Source organism: Pogona vitticeps, chromosome 14, assembly GCF_051106095.1.
Source record: "Pogona vitticeps strain Pit_001003342236 chromosome 14, PviZW2.1, whole genome shotgun sequence".
Classification (NCBI taxonomy): Eukaryota; Metazoa; Chordata; class Lepidosauria; order Squamata; family Agamidae; genus Pogona; species Pogona vitticeps.
In genome coordinates this window covers 4,500,871-4,518,178 of record NC_135796.1, presented here as the reverse complement: position 1 = coordinate 4,518,178, position 17,308 = coordinate 4,500,871, and the positions used below count along the sequence as shown (strand labels likewise).

The 17,308-nt window shown below is 43.2% G+C and overlaps 1 protein-coding gene across 4 annotated transcripts in view; it reads right to left on the bottom strand.

The window, feature by feature from the left end:
- The window catches only part of PXN (paxillin), an 86,781-nt gene that overhangs the window by 31,574 nt on the left and 37,899 nt on the right, over positions 1-17,308 (bottom strand). For 3 of the 4 annotated variants that reach the window (XM_072983580.2, XM_078381621.1, XM_078381622.1), the window contains exons 2-4: positions 9,434-9,660; positions 5,313-5,410; positions 1,100-1,239 (exon numbers count right to left, since the gene is read on the bottom strand). In XM_072983580.2, coding sequence (XP_072839681.2) covers positions 1,100-1,239; positions 5,313-5,410; positions 9,434-9,660 — 465 coding nt within the window. Of the gene's footprint in view, positions 1-1,099; positions 1,240-5,312; positions 5,411-9,433; positions 9,661-15,905; positions 15,951-17,308 lie in introns of those variants that run through there. The other variant, XM_072983579.2, reaches the window with a different exon arrangement.

Here is a 17,308-nt window from a genome sequence, read left to right as displayed (position 1 = left end):
CTCCACTGAGCCAGTGGGCCTACACTCAATGCAACCCATTGGAACCAACTCCCGGGGAAGCTGCACCTGATTCACTCCCTTCCAACATTGAAAAGACTCCTGAAAACACGGCTTTACAGAAAGGCTTTTCTTAGCCTGAGGTGTCTTCTTGTCACTTTGCCTGTGATATTCCTCACCTGCTGCCTGTCATCCTACAATATATGCCTCTTGGAGTTTTCTGCTGGACTGCTATTTACTTGTCTTATCTAATGTACAGTGGTGCCTCGCTTAACTATTACCTTGTTACACGACAAAACCGCTTGACGATGAAGTTTTTGTGATCGCAAAACGATGTTTAGATAGGGAAATTTCGCATGACGATGATTGGTTCCCTGCTTCGGGAACTGATTTTTCGCTAGATGATAATTTTTAAACAGCTGATCGGCGGCTCTAAAATGGCCACCCGCTGTGCAAAATGGCTCCCCACTGTGTTTTAGGACAGATTCCTCGCTTTACAGGCACTGAGAATGGCCACCCCTATGGAGGATCTTCGCTGGACGCTGAGGTATTTAGCCCATTGGAATGCATTGAACCAGTTTCAATGCATTTCAATGGGCTTTTTTGTTTCGCTTGACGAGGATTTCGCTTAATAGCGATTTCAATGGAATGAATTATCCTCGTCAAGTGAGGCACCACTGTATGTCTATAGTGTTTTATCCTGATATAAACTGGCCAAAGTAGTACACTGCACTAATGGGGTGGCTGGCAAACAAACACACACACACACAAACACACACACACACACCCCACCAGATTCCCTCCATTGCTTTGGGCAGCCTATACATGTTGGCTCCTAGCCAAAATAAAGGCCAGCTTCAACCTCCTACCCTTCCACTTCTGGGAACAGCTCTCCCATTTCTACTTCTTTCACAGCTTTTCTGTGCCGCTCTCAGTGTCCACGGGGACACCAGCCATGGAAGCGCCAACAGGAGAAGGCCAATTTAACAGGTTCAAAGGATGGCCAGAAGCTAAAGGATCAGGGTGAGGCTCTCTGGCCTCCCTTCCCAATCGACGCATCATATTCCTACAACCGGGTAAGGACAGAGCCACGGTTTCAGACCTGCTGGATAGCTGCCGGGAGCGTTGTGCTGAACAGCGTTGAGTTCCTGCAGGAGCCGGTCCAGTTCTGACAGGTTATTGCCTAGCGAAGAGCTCATCAGGGTAGGGGATGGTTCTGCAGACTTCTGCTTGTTTGGGAAACTAGGGATCAAAGGATAAAAATGCACCAATGCAATGATGTGCTTTATCGCTGCTGCTATTGATTCAATACTGTATGTTTTTTCTTCTTCGTTGTAAAACAGTTTGAAACAGTTCTCTTGTTGTTTCTACACAAGTTACAATCCACAAAATACTAAATGGTGGTCTCAAAGACATCTCAAATCATGGAATGAAACCAATCTAACATGGAACAGAAGAGAAAAATATCAATGTTTCTTCTACTAATTACTAGACAAAATTGTCAAAATATTTTTTTTAAAGAAAGGAACTCAAAATAAACTTCCAGCTCGCTTGCTCAGCTTTGGATGATATTCGTCAAGACTTTAGCAGTTTTGTGGGTTGCACCATGCATTGAAAGCAGTTATATCCATAAAAAAACCACAGACCTCTATGGATCACCTGCACTATTCCTTCTGAGTGGCTGAAAAAGAAGCCATGTGGCCTTCCCACCTCACGGCAAACTTAAGAAAGGTATACTTGCTAAGATGGGAAGAGCTGTCAATTCCACTTCTCTTGCCCTTTGGTTCTTTAAAATATGAAGCTCTTTCCATGCTGAATATGAAGAAATTTGTAAATCTGGGAAATTTCTTCAAAAACAAATGGAATGCTACTTCTAACACGGAGAGGAGCATGCTGAACCTACTTACTACTATATATAGGTATTAAAGGTTAGGAACCTCTGAGAAGAAAAAGAGGCAAGAAATCCAGATCAGAACTATTAAATATACAGAATACAAAACACAGAGTTTTAAGTCTTGGGCCTGGATGTACAAAATCTCACTGTTTTGGTTTCTACTACATATATATATATACTGTAGTAGAAGATATATATTAATCCAGCTGTTTCAGTGTCAAACATGAAAAAGTTGGAAAGTCTGGCAACTTCTTATTAAAAATAAACTGAAAAAGAATTCTTACCATCCTTAAGATTGGATTAGATAGGTTTTTGCTTCTGTTTTGTATAGAGCACTTGGTGGTGACACACACAGTGCCATTCATGGACATATATAGCATAAAATGTGAAGAACGGCATTTTGGCATTTATAGAATAAATGGTGGTAGCTGCCTCTTTGTAATGAAATAGAAGTATGAGCTCAGCCATTTAAGCTGCAGCCATTCTCTGGACAATCTCTAAGTGAAGCTGTTTCTGTTCCTTTAATTCCTTCCTCAGAATCTGTTGGTAGGAAAAAGGCATATAGCTTGAGCCCTTTGCTAAAACTGCACTTGCTCAGATCTACCCACGACTAACACTCCCCCCGCACTTCCTTCCTTCCACTCAATCTCACCATATTGTCAAACTTTAAACTGTAGCCTTTGTGAGGGTTTTGCTTTGACTGCTCTGGAAACCACAACATAGCTTTATCATGTATATAAAAACAGCAACAAATCAAAGAGCTACAACTATCCTTTGTATATTTGTAAATATAGATATATCTTTGCTAGTTAAGGTTTAAGTTGCTTGCTACTTGAAACTGGGAAAGGCTGCTGTTTCCCCCCCCCCCCCATTCCTTTTCTGTAGACTACTATGTGAGGAGAGGACACTGCATAAACCCATGTTTCCCACCCTGGGAGTCACAAAGTGCTGTAGCCCTTGTTAAATAATTTCTTCCTTGACCTTTTGGAGCAGGATGTACAAGTTTAATGTGTATGTCTATGTATGAGAAACAGGTCCTTCAGGGGAGAGAAAAAAGCCTCTACTCTGAGAGGGAATGGCTGGCACAATTTTTTGTAAGTAAGTAAGTAAGTAAGGAAGGAAGGAAGGAAGGAAGGAAGGAAGGAAGGAAGGAAGGAAGGAAGGAAGGAAGGAAGGAAGGAAGGAAGGAAGGAAGGAATGCTAAATGAAAAATATAATTGCTGCCACTTCTGCAAGAAAGGGATATTAACTAAGATATAGAACAGAAGATATAGAACAATTAAGACTCGGACCACACATTTTCTCAATAGTTTTTATCCCAGAGCTATAATTGCAATTAATAATGAGCTTAAAGACCACCAGTAGTGAATAATTAGTTGGACTGTGTTACTTGGCCTGCGGTGTAGATGTTTGTGTTTTTAATGGGGGACTTTTTTAGTGGGTGGGGAGTGTTTGGGGAATTTTATGTGTGTGCATGTGTCTGGTCTCTGGGTGTCTGTGAATTTCGTTGTATGGGTATACTGTGTATTTACTTACAAAGAGAATAAATTATTATTATTATTATTATTATTATTATTATTATTATTATTATTATTATTATTATTATTATTATTATTATTATTATTATTATTATTATTATTATTATTATTAAGATGGGATTTTAACTAAGACTCTTCCAGAAAGCCTAATGAAAGGGAAAGGAAAAAGAAAAAGAAAAAACAAGTACAACCATCATATTAAATATTAGAATTATATTCTGAAAGAATGTATTTTAATGAGTTTTCTTTACCTCATTAAAAATGCCTTTTTAATGCAAACAAGCAGTGAGGGTCATAGGTTACATGGCTTTTATAAAAGGTGGCTGTGACTCAAAAAAAAAGTTTGGAACTCCCGGAATAAACAATGGCAATCTTTACAGAGCTGCAATTAGCAATAAATCCCCAAAGGTTTTAACACATGCACTGCTGCTTTAATTGATAGTGTATATACTGAAACACCTTTAGTGACATTTCTGAGATCTGATTATAAAATTTTTTGCTTCTACAGATCTTAGAATAATTTGATATATATATGGCAAGAGCTGAATGTATCAGCTTTTAGTGGCATTGGTTAGATTGGATGATACAGGTTTTTGTCTCTACTGATCATAAAGCCATTTGATGTATGAAGAGAGCTGCCTTGATGGCATTTGTTAGACTGGAAAATATAGGTTTACTTTCTATAATCTTTAAATACAGTAACTTGATATACGAAGAGAACTGCTCAAATCCACTTTCTGTAGCTGGAAAATTGATCACAGGTTGCAATATAAAAATTAAGAATCAACGTCTCCTATATCTGCTGCCGTATTAGGTAAGAATTAGTTGAATTTCACCACCACAGAATCCCACTGTGGAATGAACTGCTGGATAGCTCAGTGGCTAAGGTCCCTGACTACAGAGCCCAGAGTTTGGGAGTTCGATTCCCCACTTGTGCCTTCTTGACAGGGGAAGGACTCAAGGATACTTAGGGTCCCTTCCACCTTTGAAGTCCTTAAGATTTATTATTTATTTCACAGAATCACGGAAGAGACCACAGGGGCCATGCAGGAAACTCCATCAAAGCACTCCCGATCCAAACTCTGCTTAAAAACCTCCAAAGAAGGAGACTCCATCACCCTCCAAGGCAGCCTCGTATTCCACTGCTCCGACCATCAGGAAGTTCTTCCTGAGATTCAGGGGGAATCTCTTTTCCTGTAGTTTGAAACCTTTGCTCCGTGTCCTAGTCTCTGCAGCCATGGAAAACAAACCAGTCCCCTCTTCAACATGACATCCTTTCAAATATTTAAACATGGCTATCATGTCCCCTCTTAACCTTCTTTTTGGAAGGCTAAACATTCACAACTCCCTAAGGAGCTCCTCGTAGGACATGACTTCCAGACCTTTGACCATTTTGGTTACCCTCCTCTGGATACACTCCAGGTTGTCGACATCCTTCTTGAATTGAGGTGCCCAGAAATGGACACAATACAGGTGAGGTGTTCATTTATTATTATCTCATGAATATTCATCAGAAGGACAAGGATGGAAATGCATGGTCTTTCAGATTTTGTGAGACGGCAACTTCCACCCATCAGAGACAAGCACATCCAGTGAGTGGCCCCTTGGGTCTCCAGATATTATTGGACTATAACTCCCAAAATCCTTCCCCACAAGCTGTGCTGGCCAGGATTTCAGAGAGTTGTAAGCCCAAGAACAGCTGGGGACCCAAGGTTGGGAACCACTGCCCTAGAACTAGTTTTGAAGCTACAGACATAGCAGGGAGGCCAACATGGATTCCAAATATTTCCCAACTTCATTCATCAGAAGAAGTTCCTGCTCTCACCTGGAACGTTGTGGCCTGATAGTGGAGTGAAAAAGGAAGGATGGGGAAAAAAGAATACCTATAGACGTGTTCCTCTTCACTTGCACGAGAAGGAGAGATACCACACTCTCTGGATACAGAGGCACTGGAGTTGTAGACAGGAGACTGGGACTGTGGCTGCAGAAAGAACAATTTTATGAAAATAAACTAGGATATCAAGGCTACGTGAGCCAAAGCCTCTACCTGAGAAGTTCCTCTTGCAGTATATGAGATTATCCTCTAACTACATTAGTACACATTTAAACCCTTTATTCATCTCAGGCTTTGCACTCATTATTTCAGCAACCTTTACATCAGCCCTGTGCGCTAGTCAGCATTATGGCCCCTATGGCAAGTGGAAAAGGTTCGGAAATAAATAATAATTTCAAAAATAACAGGTTCCAAAATAGCATGCTTAATTTTATCTACAGAGGCCATAGCTAAAAAGAAGAGTTTGGAAGAGGTGGCAATCTCTGTGTTACACTCACCCACTAACAGTCCGTCTGCCATGAACATCACCAACGTTGTTTCTTAAGGAAATGCACCTGCTTGGGAACTACAAGCAGAAGCAAAGGAGGGCTCGTGGGGCGTTCTCAACCCTTTCTTTGATGTTCCTTTTCTCAAACTAATCTCTTCCAAGCTGTTCCTCTTACGCATATATTCCCAGCAACTCTTTTCCAGTGGGGAGAAGAGCTGTAGATGGGTGGGTGGGGCAGAAGGGCAATAAAAGACGGGGGAGGGGAGGAAGGAGAGAGGAAAGGATGATAGCCTTCCCTTTCCTTGCTTTTGACTGCAACCTCCAAAAGGTGACTTTCATTCACTAGTCAGAAGGATGTTTCATGGAATTCTGCACAGTGCATAATTCACCCCTTGGTTCCTTTTCATCAACCCAAGGCAAGAACAGACCAAGCAGTGGACAGAGCTGGCCTTGGTACTTGGAGGGAAAAAAGGTCTAGGAATTAATTTCAGCTGGATCTTAGAACCCTGAATTTGCTCTGAATTCAGCCTTTGGGACGTGCGAATCATACAAAAATACAGTAGGATCACAATATCTGCAGAGGATCGGTGGATGCTGGAAAATGCACCAAACACTACACATTGCATGCTCTCTGGCTTGCTCTTGTGAACAGTTCGGGTAAATATGCCCTGGAAATACATATATAGATCTCTGAGGTTTTTTATTTAGAATTTTCAGACGGCGGATAAGGGAATCAGCGGATACTGATCCCACAGACAGGGGGTTCTACTGCAATTCCTTTGCCATTTAGCAATCACATATTACAACTATATACCAGTTTCCAGGTGGAACCAAACCCAACACCTTTTGTTTTAGAAAGGAACAGCGGACAAAGATCCGTTTGTTACTTCAGGCAGGAAGACTCACGACATGGTCTTGGGTCCATCTGCTGATGCTATCTCACATCCACCACCCCCTTGTACATCTATTAGGGCAGCAACTTCCCTATATAAGTGGTCTGGATAAACTGCACATAATTCAATAAAATGAAGCGTGACTCAATTCAGCTCTGTTTTACAATCCGTCGTCACTCCGACAGTGTTGCCCCATCCAGACAGGCCCCAAAGTTTTTAAGAGCCAGCTTCTACTCATACGCAATTCAGGACTGAGGCCTTGGAATGTGGAACCAACAGGATGCAGTCCAGTAACAATCTGTTCTCCCTAGAACTGGCCCTTCCCCATCCTTGCTGAAACACACTTCATGCTCCTTCCCAGCTTCAACAAATAGCCCATCTACCTGTGAGCAATAAACACCATGGTCTGTCTGTCGGATGCTGTAAGGCAGCGGTCCCCAACCTTTTTGGGACCGCGGACCGGCTGAGCCTCCGAGGAAGGCGCCCCCCCTGCAGGTGCGTGCTCTCAGGCGCATGCACAAAGCACTGGGGGAGCACCCACCTGCACCAGCGTGAGCGCTCCCCCACCCCTTCGGCATCCGCAGGGGCACCTGCACGCCCACCTGCCCACCCCTTCGCCCGGGCATATGTGTGAAGGGGTGGGGGAATGCTCATGCTGGCACATGCGCAAAGCAGCTCTGGGGAATGTCGGGGGGCGGGAGGTCTGTCTTCGCAGCCCGGTCCGGCTCAGGCCACTGACCCGGGGTTGACAACCTCTGCTGTAAGGTGTATCAGTAAGACCTATCTCATCCCATGTGGTTCCAGACAAGACCTCCGACAGGCAGGCTATGAATGTAATTTCCACAGTGTGAAATTTCAGTTCTAGCTTCATAGGCTAGAACAAACAGCGAGTTCTGCTGACAGCTAAGTTTGAGCACTGCTGTGCCTAAACAGGAAGGATATCCTAGATGATGGGAGAGTGGACAGTCTGTTTCCATGGAAGCAGTCAAACCTCAAGCCTAGTCAGCAAAAAAACAGAATGTGAAGCTCGTTGGTGGACAACGCTGTTGCTTTTTTTTTTTAATAAAAAAACCACAGACAAAGCCTGTGGAGGTTTCTTTCCATTAAACAAAGAAATATCTAGTCTTACTCAGAAGCACAGGGCAATCACTAGTCACAAATTTTCATTTGCCAGGAGACTGGGGGGGGGGGATATCAAAACCTTGTATTTTATTATTAAACAAATGAGACGGTTCATTTATACAATAGACAAGTTAGGTAGATTTTAAGGTTCACTAATGTTTTCGGCCATATTCTGCCATCTACTAGGTTGTGATTGGAATGGCTGCTTATACATTTATAGATTTTGGTAAGCTTCTCCATCGGCAGCTGCAAGAACAGGCTAACAAGCCAATTCTTTTCATAAACCCAAAGATAGAACCTAAGATTTTATATTGTGCATAAATTAAAGAGAGGCTTTCGACCTGTTTTCAGACAATGTTGACTTAACAAAGTATCTATTTCTAAACTCCTTTCTTCAAAAAGAGTTTAATTCTGTTGCTGTTCCCGAAAAAAGGAATGACATTAAACTGCAGGAAGAGAGTCATTCTTCAGAGAATGAGGATGCTGTGTCGTCATTAAATAAAGCTATCCAACTCCTTTTCTTTTCATCATACTCCAAAGAGGGTGTCAAGGTCTTGAACTGAAGTTCTCGATCGGTAATGGACTAAATATGGGGTTACCAGAATGAGACTGTATTCAGACAAGATAGAGCCACTTCTGGTCAGAACAATTACCTCTTCTCTGAAATGGATGAGATGGGGAGGGGGAAATCCATTGTAAGAGTAAGGAGTAAGAGTCCACTCCTTAACAGGCAGGTAGTGGCTCTATACAGGAGTACCTTCATCCTCCTTAGGCTGGGGTGCCATTCTCGGGAGGACAAGGGAGACCCGGCTGTGATTATTTGTACTTTTCTTGCATCAATATTGCACTGATATATAAATGTACAAAATGGGGGCTTGTTTTTCAAAGGCTTCAGAAATTCCAGTTAGTAAGAGTTGTAGTCAAAAGAGTTTCAGAACACATGATTTGCCCACTATTTCATCTGCATTGAGAGCTGATTCAAATTCAAAGACCTGTGTGTAAAACCTAGAAGACTTAGAATGTGGTTAAATGGAAGTCTGACTATTCTGCTCAGATCCTTGAGGAGATTCTGCTTTGCATGGCACTTTTTCTGTAACTCTGGAACTCATCCCAGCATATCAGACTAACCCTCCTTTTTTGATCGCCTTCAGGCGCCAGACCAAAAGAATTTTATTTAGTTAGGCTTACTAATTGGGGTAGCTTTTACATTCATAGGCTCTGTTTGGACAGATGAAGACTTTGTTGTGAACTTCTACTATATTACTGATTAACTGTTATTTATTCATATGACAGTATTTAACTGTATCATTATATTATATTATATTATATTATATTATATTATATTATATTATATTATATTATATTATATTATATTATATTATATTATATTCCTTGGCCACTTCTCTCTGAGAGGAAATATGGGCCTAAATCCAACTGCTGGTCCCAATGAGAGAAGATTCACTAAATCAAATGCAGGACACTGAATCAACACTTCTGTAATCCTCACCAATTCAATGGGCTGACCAACTGGATTAGGCCATAAATTGCAAGAATTTTAACAAACGAACAAGCTGCACCGCACAAACTCAGAACAGAGTTCCTCACTTCCACAACTGTACCTTAAGGTAACACAAGGTTATGTGGCTCAGATTTTTGTTTTTAAAGTACCTGCTGGTGAATGTTTCTGGAGAGGCTGGCCGGCCACTGGTCTAAAGGGTCGTTTACCGTCCCATTTAAGGCCTCATTGGAAGGAGGGGGTGGCACTGGAGGAGGTAAAGTGATTTCCTGGTATGTATGATTTCCAGTTGGATAGGAATAAGATGTTTCCTCTGACAGGAAGACCGGCCGCTTGGAGATGTGGGAGGTAGTAGATTCCAAGTCAGCTAGCAATGCATCTGCAGAGAAAACACACAAAAAGGTAATTATTATTTTTTTCTGCATGCTAAGAGTTACCTTTTTTCCCATATGACCAACAACCACCACCGTCCTTAAGAGTAATCTGATTATACTCTCCCTCTTAGAGATGGGCACAAATCTCGGTTCGGAGGTTTGTGCAAGTTTATAAGTGTGGCACCACAGATGCCACTCATTCGTTTCTCCCACCTTCCTGGCTGGATCCCCCCACTCACCAGCCAGCATGCACTCCTCACCTCCTCCCCTTCTGTTGTTCGACCACCCCACTCCCCATTAGGCGCACGGGCTTCCCTGGACCACCTCCTTAGATGATCATGCAGTCAGACAAGGAGTCAGGACAGGCCAATCCGTGCTCCTGCTGGGGGAACGGCTGAACAGCTGACTGAGGAGGAGAGGAATGCGCTCCAACAGAGGAGTGGGGTCACTGACTGGGGAGGCAGGGGAAGGGAATGTGCAGCACCTGTGGCCCCACGCATACCCTCCCGCACGAACCTTTGAACCGAGGTTCGTGCCCATCTCTCCTCCGTACTGTTAGCTCTTCCTGTTTGCAGAAAAGCATTAGGATGATTTATAAATCCATCTTCAACTTTAAAATATTAATAGACTGAGACATTAAAAGGGGGAGGGGACTTTCAAACATCTTCTTTTCCTGAAACCTGAGAGCAACAAGGTCTGAGCTCCAACAGCGCTGTTAGAAGGGGGAAAAAATAATCTCAGAGGCAAACCCATTAGAGTATGAAGCCGACAGCAACTCTGCGACATGAACTCCAGACTCATCTGCAAACGCTGCTCTTCCTGATTCTTGAGAGAACCAGGAGAGGGATCCGTCAGTTCTCCAGGGAAGAACGGTCCCATTTGCCTCCCAAGTGCAAAGGGTTAGCATGGGCGACAATTCCTGCCAGGTAAATGGAATTTCATTTCCTGGAAACAGTTCCCGACATGTTGGATCACATCACAAATTCCTGAACGGGGCCTCTCTCCCCATATAAAAGAGCACACCGATCTTTAAAGGAGGAGGGCGAAGATGCAGGCAGAAATCTGGAAATTAATGCTTCCTTAATAAAGGATGAGAGAAACGAGCAAGAAGAGAATCTACAGTAGACAACAGGTGAAAGATTTTGTCTGTGGAAACAGGTAAACTCCATAGCCACAGTGATTGTCAAGGAGAAACAAAACAAAACCAGTTCAAGGTAAAATAAGGTGTAGCCTTCCGTGTCTGGTGACGCTGGCCACATGACCACGGAAGATTGTCTGCAGATAAACGCTAGCTCTATGGGTTGGACACTGAGATGTCGGACACGACTGGACAAATTGTCAAGGGGAACCTTTACCGTTTACCTTAGTCTTCCATATTCTATTTGCTAGATCTGACCTGTGTTCCAAGATACAAGCAGAGCCCAGGAACACTGGACAACCAAAACAAATACATTTTTCATAGCTCATAGAATAAATGGCTTGGAAGGCGTTATACGGCCATTGAGTCCAACCCCCTGCTCAGTGCAGGAATGCAAAGCAAAGCTGATCTGACAGGCGACTATTCAATTTTCTCTTGAATGCCTCCAGTACTGGAGCACTCAACTGCCTCCCATGGTAACTGGTTCCATTGCCGTACTGCTCTAACAGTTAAGACATTTTTTCTTAATATTCAGCCTAAATCTGGCTTCTTGTAGTTTGTAATAATCCGTTATTGCATGTCCTGCACTCTGGGATGATGGATGATTATCCTATCTCCCCTCAGTCTTCTTTTCTCAAGACTAAACGTGCCCAGTTCCTTCAGTTTTTCTTCATAACGCTTGGTTTCCAGTCCCCTGATCATCCTTGTTTCTCTTCTCTGAATGTTCTCCAGTTTCTTGGCATCCTTCTTAAAGTCTGTTGTCCAGAACTGGACACAGTACTTAAGATGAGGCCTAAACCAGTGCTGAATAGAGGGGGACTATTACCTCACAAGATTTGGAGACTATACTAATGTTAATGCATCTTAAAATAGCATTGCCCTTTTTTATAGCTACATCACGCTGTTGGCTCACATTCAGCTTGTGATCTACAATTCCAAGATCCTTCTCATTCACAGTATTACTGAACCAAGCATTCCCCGTCTTGTAACTGTGAATTTATCCCCGTTAAATTTCATTCTGTCGTTTTCAGCCTAGTGCTCAAGCCTATCAAGATCTCTTTGGATTTTTTTTAACACCAGCTAAAGAAAGCGCTTAAATTATTCTATCCATCACATATAATTTTGGTAGGGAAATTTTGTACCTAACCACCCCTTCATAGAAAGTCAGTGATTGAAATCCTGTTGCCTAGCATAAGGAAATTTGAAACATTCAGTCCACCAACAAATAAAAAGTTCCCGCTGTGATTCTCAGAGGCATTGGCTTGGTTTGTGCACTGTCCCTGAGAATGGTGGAAACTTTTTATTTTGCCACTTTGGAACAGACTGAAAGTTATAACTTTTCTTATCCTAAGAAAGTAGCATGGGAGTAGGTTCAAAATAAGCTTGGGATTGTCCCGGGGAGGGGGGATCAGCAACGCCTTTTATTTCATCACAAAAACATACCATCAAAATAAAAGGTCAAAAGGAGGAATATGTTTTTTCAGGTGCAAATACCAGTTATGGCTGGGCAGCCTCAGGCTTCTTATTTTGCACATGATCTCTACAATATCTCACCTGCATGGATAATACTTCCTGTGTAGGAAACAGCATGTCCCCCATCAGTATGTTACTGGACATGGTAAGCAAACACCTCTTATTTTGCAGTGCATGGCAGGTCCTCCCATTCATTATTCTTGGTAGTTTAAATGCAACTGTCCACTCACAAACGGTAATAGTGCTGAAAGGTCTGCCTCAAGTCTCCCACCAACAACATCAACACAAAAGAGAAAGTTGTGGCCTCTCGATTCTGAAACACTTTCCCCTCTCCTTAAAGACATAGGAGGTGCTCAATGCAAGCAGAATTTCTGCAGAAAGTTAAGACCTGGTTCTTCCACCCAAGCCTTCTGACCATGTTCCAAACCCTGCTCCTTTATGCTACTTCAGGAAGCCTTTTTCCCATCTGACCAATTCTCCTTCATGTGAATGGCCATACATTCATTGCAAAAATCATACATGCCACCAATTCCAGAAAGGGCAGCCCCCACCCACCCCAAGTTGTGATTATCCTTGGGCTGTTAAGAGGATTTTGACCTATGGCTTGGCTCTGATCTAATGGGTTGCGGATTTCATTTGCTATTTTATCCTCCTTTCATTCCTTATTCATGTCCTGCAGAGTTTGGCACGTCGTGAGAATGACTGATGGTCGGATTCCAAAGGATCTCCTGTATGGAGAATTAGTGCAGGGAAAGCGCCCCAGAGGGAGACCACAACTGCGATACAAGGACATCTGCAAGCGAGATCTGAAGGCCTTAGGAATAGACCTCAACAGATGGGAAACCCTGACATCTGAGCGTTCAGCCTGGAGGCAGGCACTGCATCACGGCCTCTCCCAATTCGAAGAGACCCTTGCCCAGCAGGCCGAGGCAAAGAGGAAGTCACAAAAGCAGCAAAAGCAGGGAGCCAGACAGGGGACAGATTGGATTTGTCTTCAGTGTGGAAGGGACTGTCACTCTCGAATTGGCCTTCTCAGCCACACTAGGCGCTGCTCCAAGCCCTCCATACAGAGCACATTACCATAGTCTCTCGAGACTGAAGGATGCCTATGATATGAAATACAGGTAAAATTATAAACAAATTTAAATGTTAAACTATTTTTGACCAGAAGCGGGCTACTTCAATAGCATTAGCTGTTTACTAGATCTCCTTTGTACACATGGCAGGGCATAAAATGTATGCACAAAAATGCTGCATGGACTGAATTTCTCCACAGTCACAGAAAATTTGTCTGGTGTCAATTTTACTTTATTCTTTTATCTTCCTACTTCACTTTGAAGTCTATTAAGTGACCTCCGGATGTTCCAGCCAGAATCTTGTCCTGGTGGAAGATATTCTTCAGCATTTATTTATTCAGCAAGGCGTCTTTGCTCTCCATAGGTTTGCCCGAGCCTCTTCTGGTTTAACATTTAGAGCTTGCGCAATGTACCAAAAACTTTCCCTCGATTTTAGCCATTGCCTAGGGAGTTGGTGTCCATGAAGTAGATGGGTTTTGTGCTGTATTTCACTTGTTATTTGCTAGCACCTCTCGACACTTCCAGAGGTTACAATGTCAGACAAAGCTGGTGTTCTTATTGTTTCTGCGCATGCACTCCATTCTGGCACAACACGATTCCCTTAGTAAGTTATTTCTGGTGGCAACTTTCTGTTTAGTGTGTAGACCATGTTTTTCGTAGGTCAGGGTCTGCTCCAGAGGGACACCCAAATACTTTGGGGTACAGCAATGGTCCAAAATCTTGCCTTCCCAGCTAACTCAGAGCTTCTTCTCTGTTCGTCTCTAAGTGTACTGGGACATACAGTATTTGTATTTCTAAGGGGTTTGGCTTCAGCTGGCTGTTTTTATAATAGATTCTGCTGAATTGCTTTAACTTGTTTTATAATTGTTCAAGTTATTTTCCTGTCTGTACTTCACCCTGAGTACTAGACAGATGGCAGGATATAAACATTTGAATTAAATAAATAAATATATTAATTCATATCCATTTAAAGACATCTGTTCTATAAAGGCATCTTTGGGTATCTGAATAGGTGGAGAAGGAAGGAAAAAATGTTCTCTTGTTAACATACCTGTTCAGGAAACTGTTACTCAACACACACACACACACACTTACAATCAGGAGCAACCCTCATTACTGAATGCAACTTCCAACATTCAAAAGCTTTTATTTGGTATAACTAGGGTGGACTGGAGCCCATTTTTTTCAATCGGCATCTAAAGAAGTGGCCTGCAGTTTGCAAAGGTTCGTGTCAAGGAACACGTCTTAGTCTTAAATGTGCCAAAATACTCTGCTGTTCTTTCTGTTATAACTCTCCTTCAAAGTGAGTCAAACAAACAGCTAAGGAAACTACCGTACCTGAGGAATGTCTACAGCAAAGTAACATGCCAGCTCAAGGAACCACCCAGTCTATAATTTCTAAGAAGCCTCCAGGCTTGCTGCCTTTCAAAAAAAAAAAAAAAAAAAAAGACACTGCAGGCAATTAATTATTTAAGATTACTAACAGGCCTGGCTAGTAAAGAGGAAAAACGTGTGGCTTCAGGGAATCGCAAAGAAAAAATGTTCATGGCTGTATTCCGTTCATAGAGGAAAAGATTACAGACGTATCTGTGCAATGTTTCTGCACTGGTGTCTCAGTGGGTGTGTTTATGCGTGAAACAGACAGAAAGGGTCACCTCAATATGTGACAGAAATTCCAAACCACCGACCCAACATGATTATGGCTATCATCTCATTTTTAAAAAAAAAGCCACCTGGTCCCATCACCTCCTGGCAAATAGAAGGGGAAGATATGGAGGCAGTGACAGATTTTACTTTCTTGGGCTCCATGATCACTGCAGATGGTGACAGCAGCCACGAAATTAAAAGATGCCTGCTTCTTGGGAGGAAAGCAATGACAAACCTAGACGACATCTTAAAAAGCAGAGACATCACCTTGCCAACAAACATCCGGATAGTCAAAGCTATGTTTTTTTTTCCAGGAGCGATGTATGGAAGTAAGAACTGGACTATAAAGAAGGCTAATCACCAAAGAATGGATGCTTTTGAATTGTGGTGCTGGAGGAGGCTCTTGAAAGTCCCCTGGACTGCAAGGAGAACAAACCTATCATGTTCTAAAGGAAATCAACCCTGAGTGCTCAATGGAAAGACAGATCCTGAAGCTGGGGCTCCAATACTTGGCCATCTCGTGAAAAGAGAAGACTCCCTGGAAAAGACGCTGATGTTGGGAAAGAGTGAAGGCAAGAGGAGAAGGGGACGACAGAGGATGAGATGGTTGGACAGCGTCATCGAAGCTACCAACATGAATTTGACCCAACTCCGGGAGGCAGTGGAAGACAGGAGGGCCTGGCATGCTCTGGTCCATGGGGTCATGAAGAGTCGGACACAACTTAACGACTAAACGACAACAATCTGAATGTAACCTCACTTGAAAGGGTCTCCGTTTTATTTAGGAGAATTGCAAAATGGTCTACAGGCCCCTGCCTCCCCCAGAGAACACAACTGGAGCAAGGCCTGGAAACAGGAACTGTTCTTAAGGACTGTGATACCAACAAAGGGTTCCCAAGGTAGGGCTACAACATACCTCTGAAGAGAGAAGCAAGACACTCTTCCGAGCCCCGTCCTTCCTGACTATGTGGCAATGTGTACACAGCTTACAATTCCAGCAATAGGAGAGTAGGTGTGGCTTTGAAAGAAACTCGCCCCATGAAATAATGACGACTCATTCATCTGCTTCTCCTCCCTCCCTCTCTCTCATGAACAAACACACACACACACACACCTCTCCCAGTCCCGCACAACTCCCAAGGCAAGGGTTCTGCGTTTTGTGGTGAGCCCAGGAAGCGGAATTGCCTCTCCTCGATTAAGCCTGTTCGGAAAGAGGTACCCAGGGCTCTCTTCTCTTAAGGGCTGAAGGCTCGAAGAGGCAGCAGGTGCAAGATCCGGCGGCCAGACTCATGTCCCGTGGCGCATGGAGATATGACTGTTGACTCCCTGATTCTGGCACATCTGCACTGACTTCCTGTTTGCTTCCAGGTCAAATTCAAAGTGTTTTTAACTAGATAACTTAAGTCTTTCACAGACTGGACCGCACACTACCTGCCAGAGCAGTGTTACTGCTAAAGTCATCTAGCTGGGATACCTGGTTACAGACGCCCCTGGGAGCACACAAGACCATGAGAGACCCGTCTCCTGATCCCCCTCCCCGGCATCTGGCATTTGGAGGCCCCTTCCTTCGAAGCCTGGAGATGATACATCCCCATCAGGGCTTGTCACCTGCGATGGGGTTTTCCTCCAAGAATCTGTCCAATCCCCTTTTAAAGGCATCGAGGCCAGAGGCCACCACCATATCCTGTGGCAAGGAGGTCCACAGACTAATAACACACTGGGTCAAGAAATATTTACTTTTGTCTGTTCTCACTCTCCTAACACTCAATTCGAGTGGACTTCCCCTGGTATTGCATGAGAGGGAGAGCTTCCCTGTATCCACTTTTTCCATCCTCTGCATAATTTTATACGTCTCAAGTATGTCCCCCCCCCTTTTCCGGTGCCTTTTCTCCAGACTAAAGAGCCCCAAACGCTGTAGCCTTTCCTCATATGAGAGGTGCTCCAGCCCAGTCATCATTTTAGTTGCTCTCTAAATTTTGACTCTGAACAGGAGAGCATTTATTCCCCTTCTTTCCATTAGCAGTTCATAGCGGTCGCTGTTAGTGAACCACCCTGATCTGGGATGTTACCCACTGTTCCTTTGGTGGGTATTTGAATGGTACCATTCTGGAACAGATTAGACATCCTTCTATACTCCTGGGACACAGGATTCTTTCCAAAGGCAATTACGTTCCCCCTACTTCCTCATTTCTTAGTCATCACAAGATATTAAAGCCTTGCTTTCTTCTCAATCAGAGCAAATCAAAGCAGAATGGCTGTCTTGGTGGTAAAATCACAGTTAAAGCAGATCCGCTAAGACTAAGCTCTCGATAAGAAGTA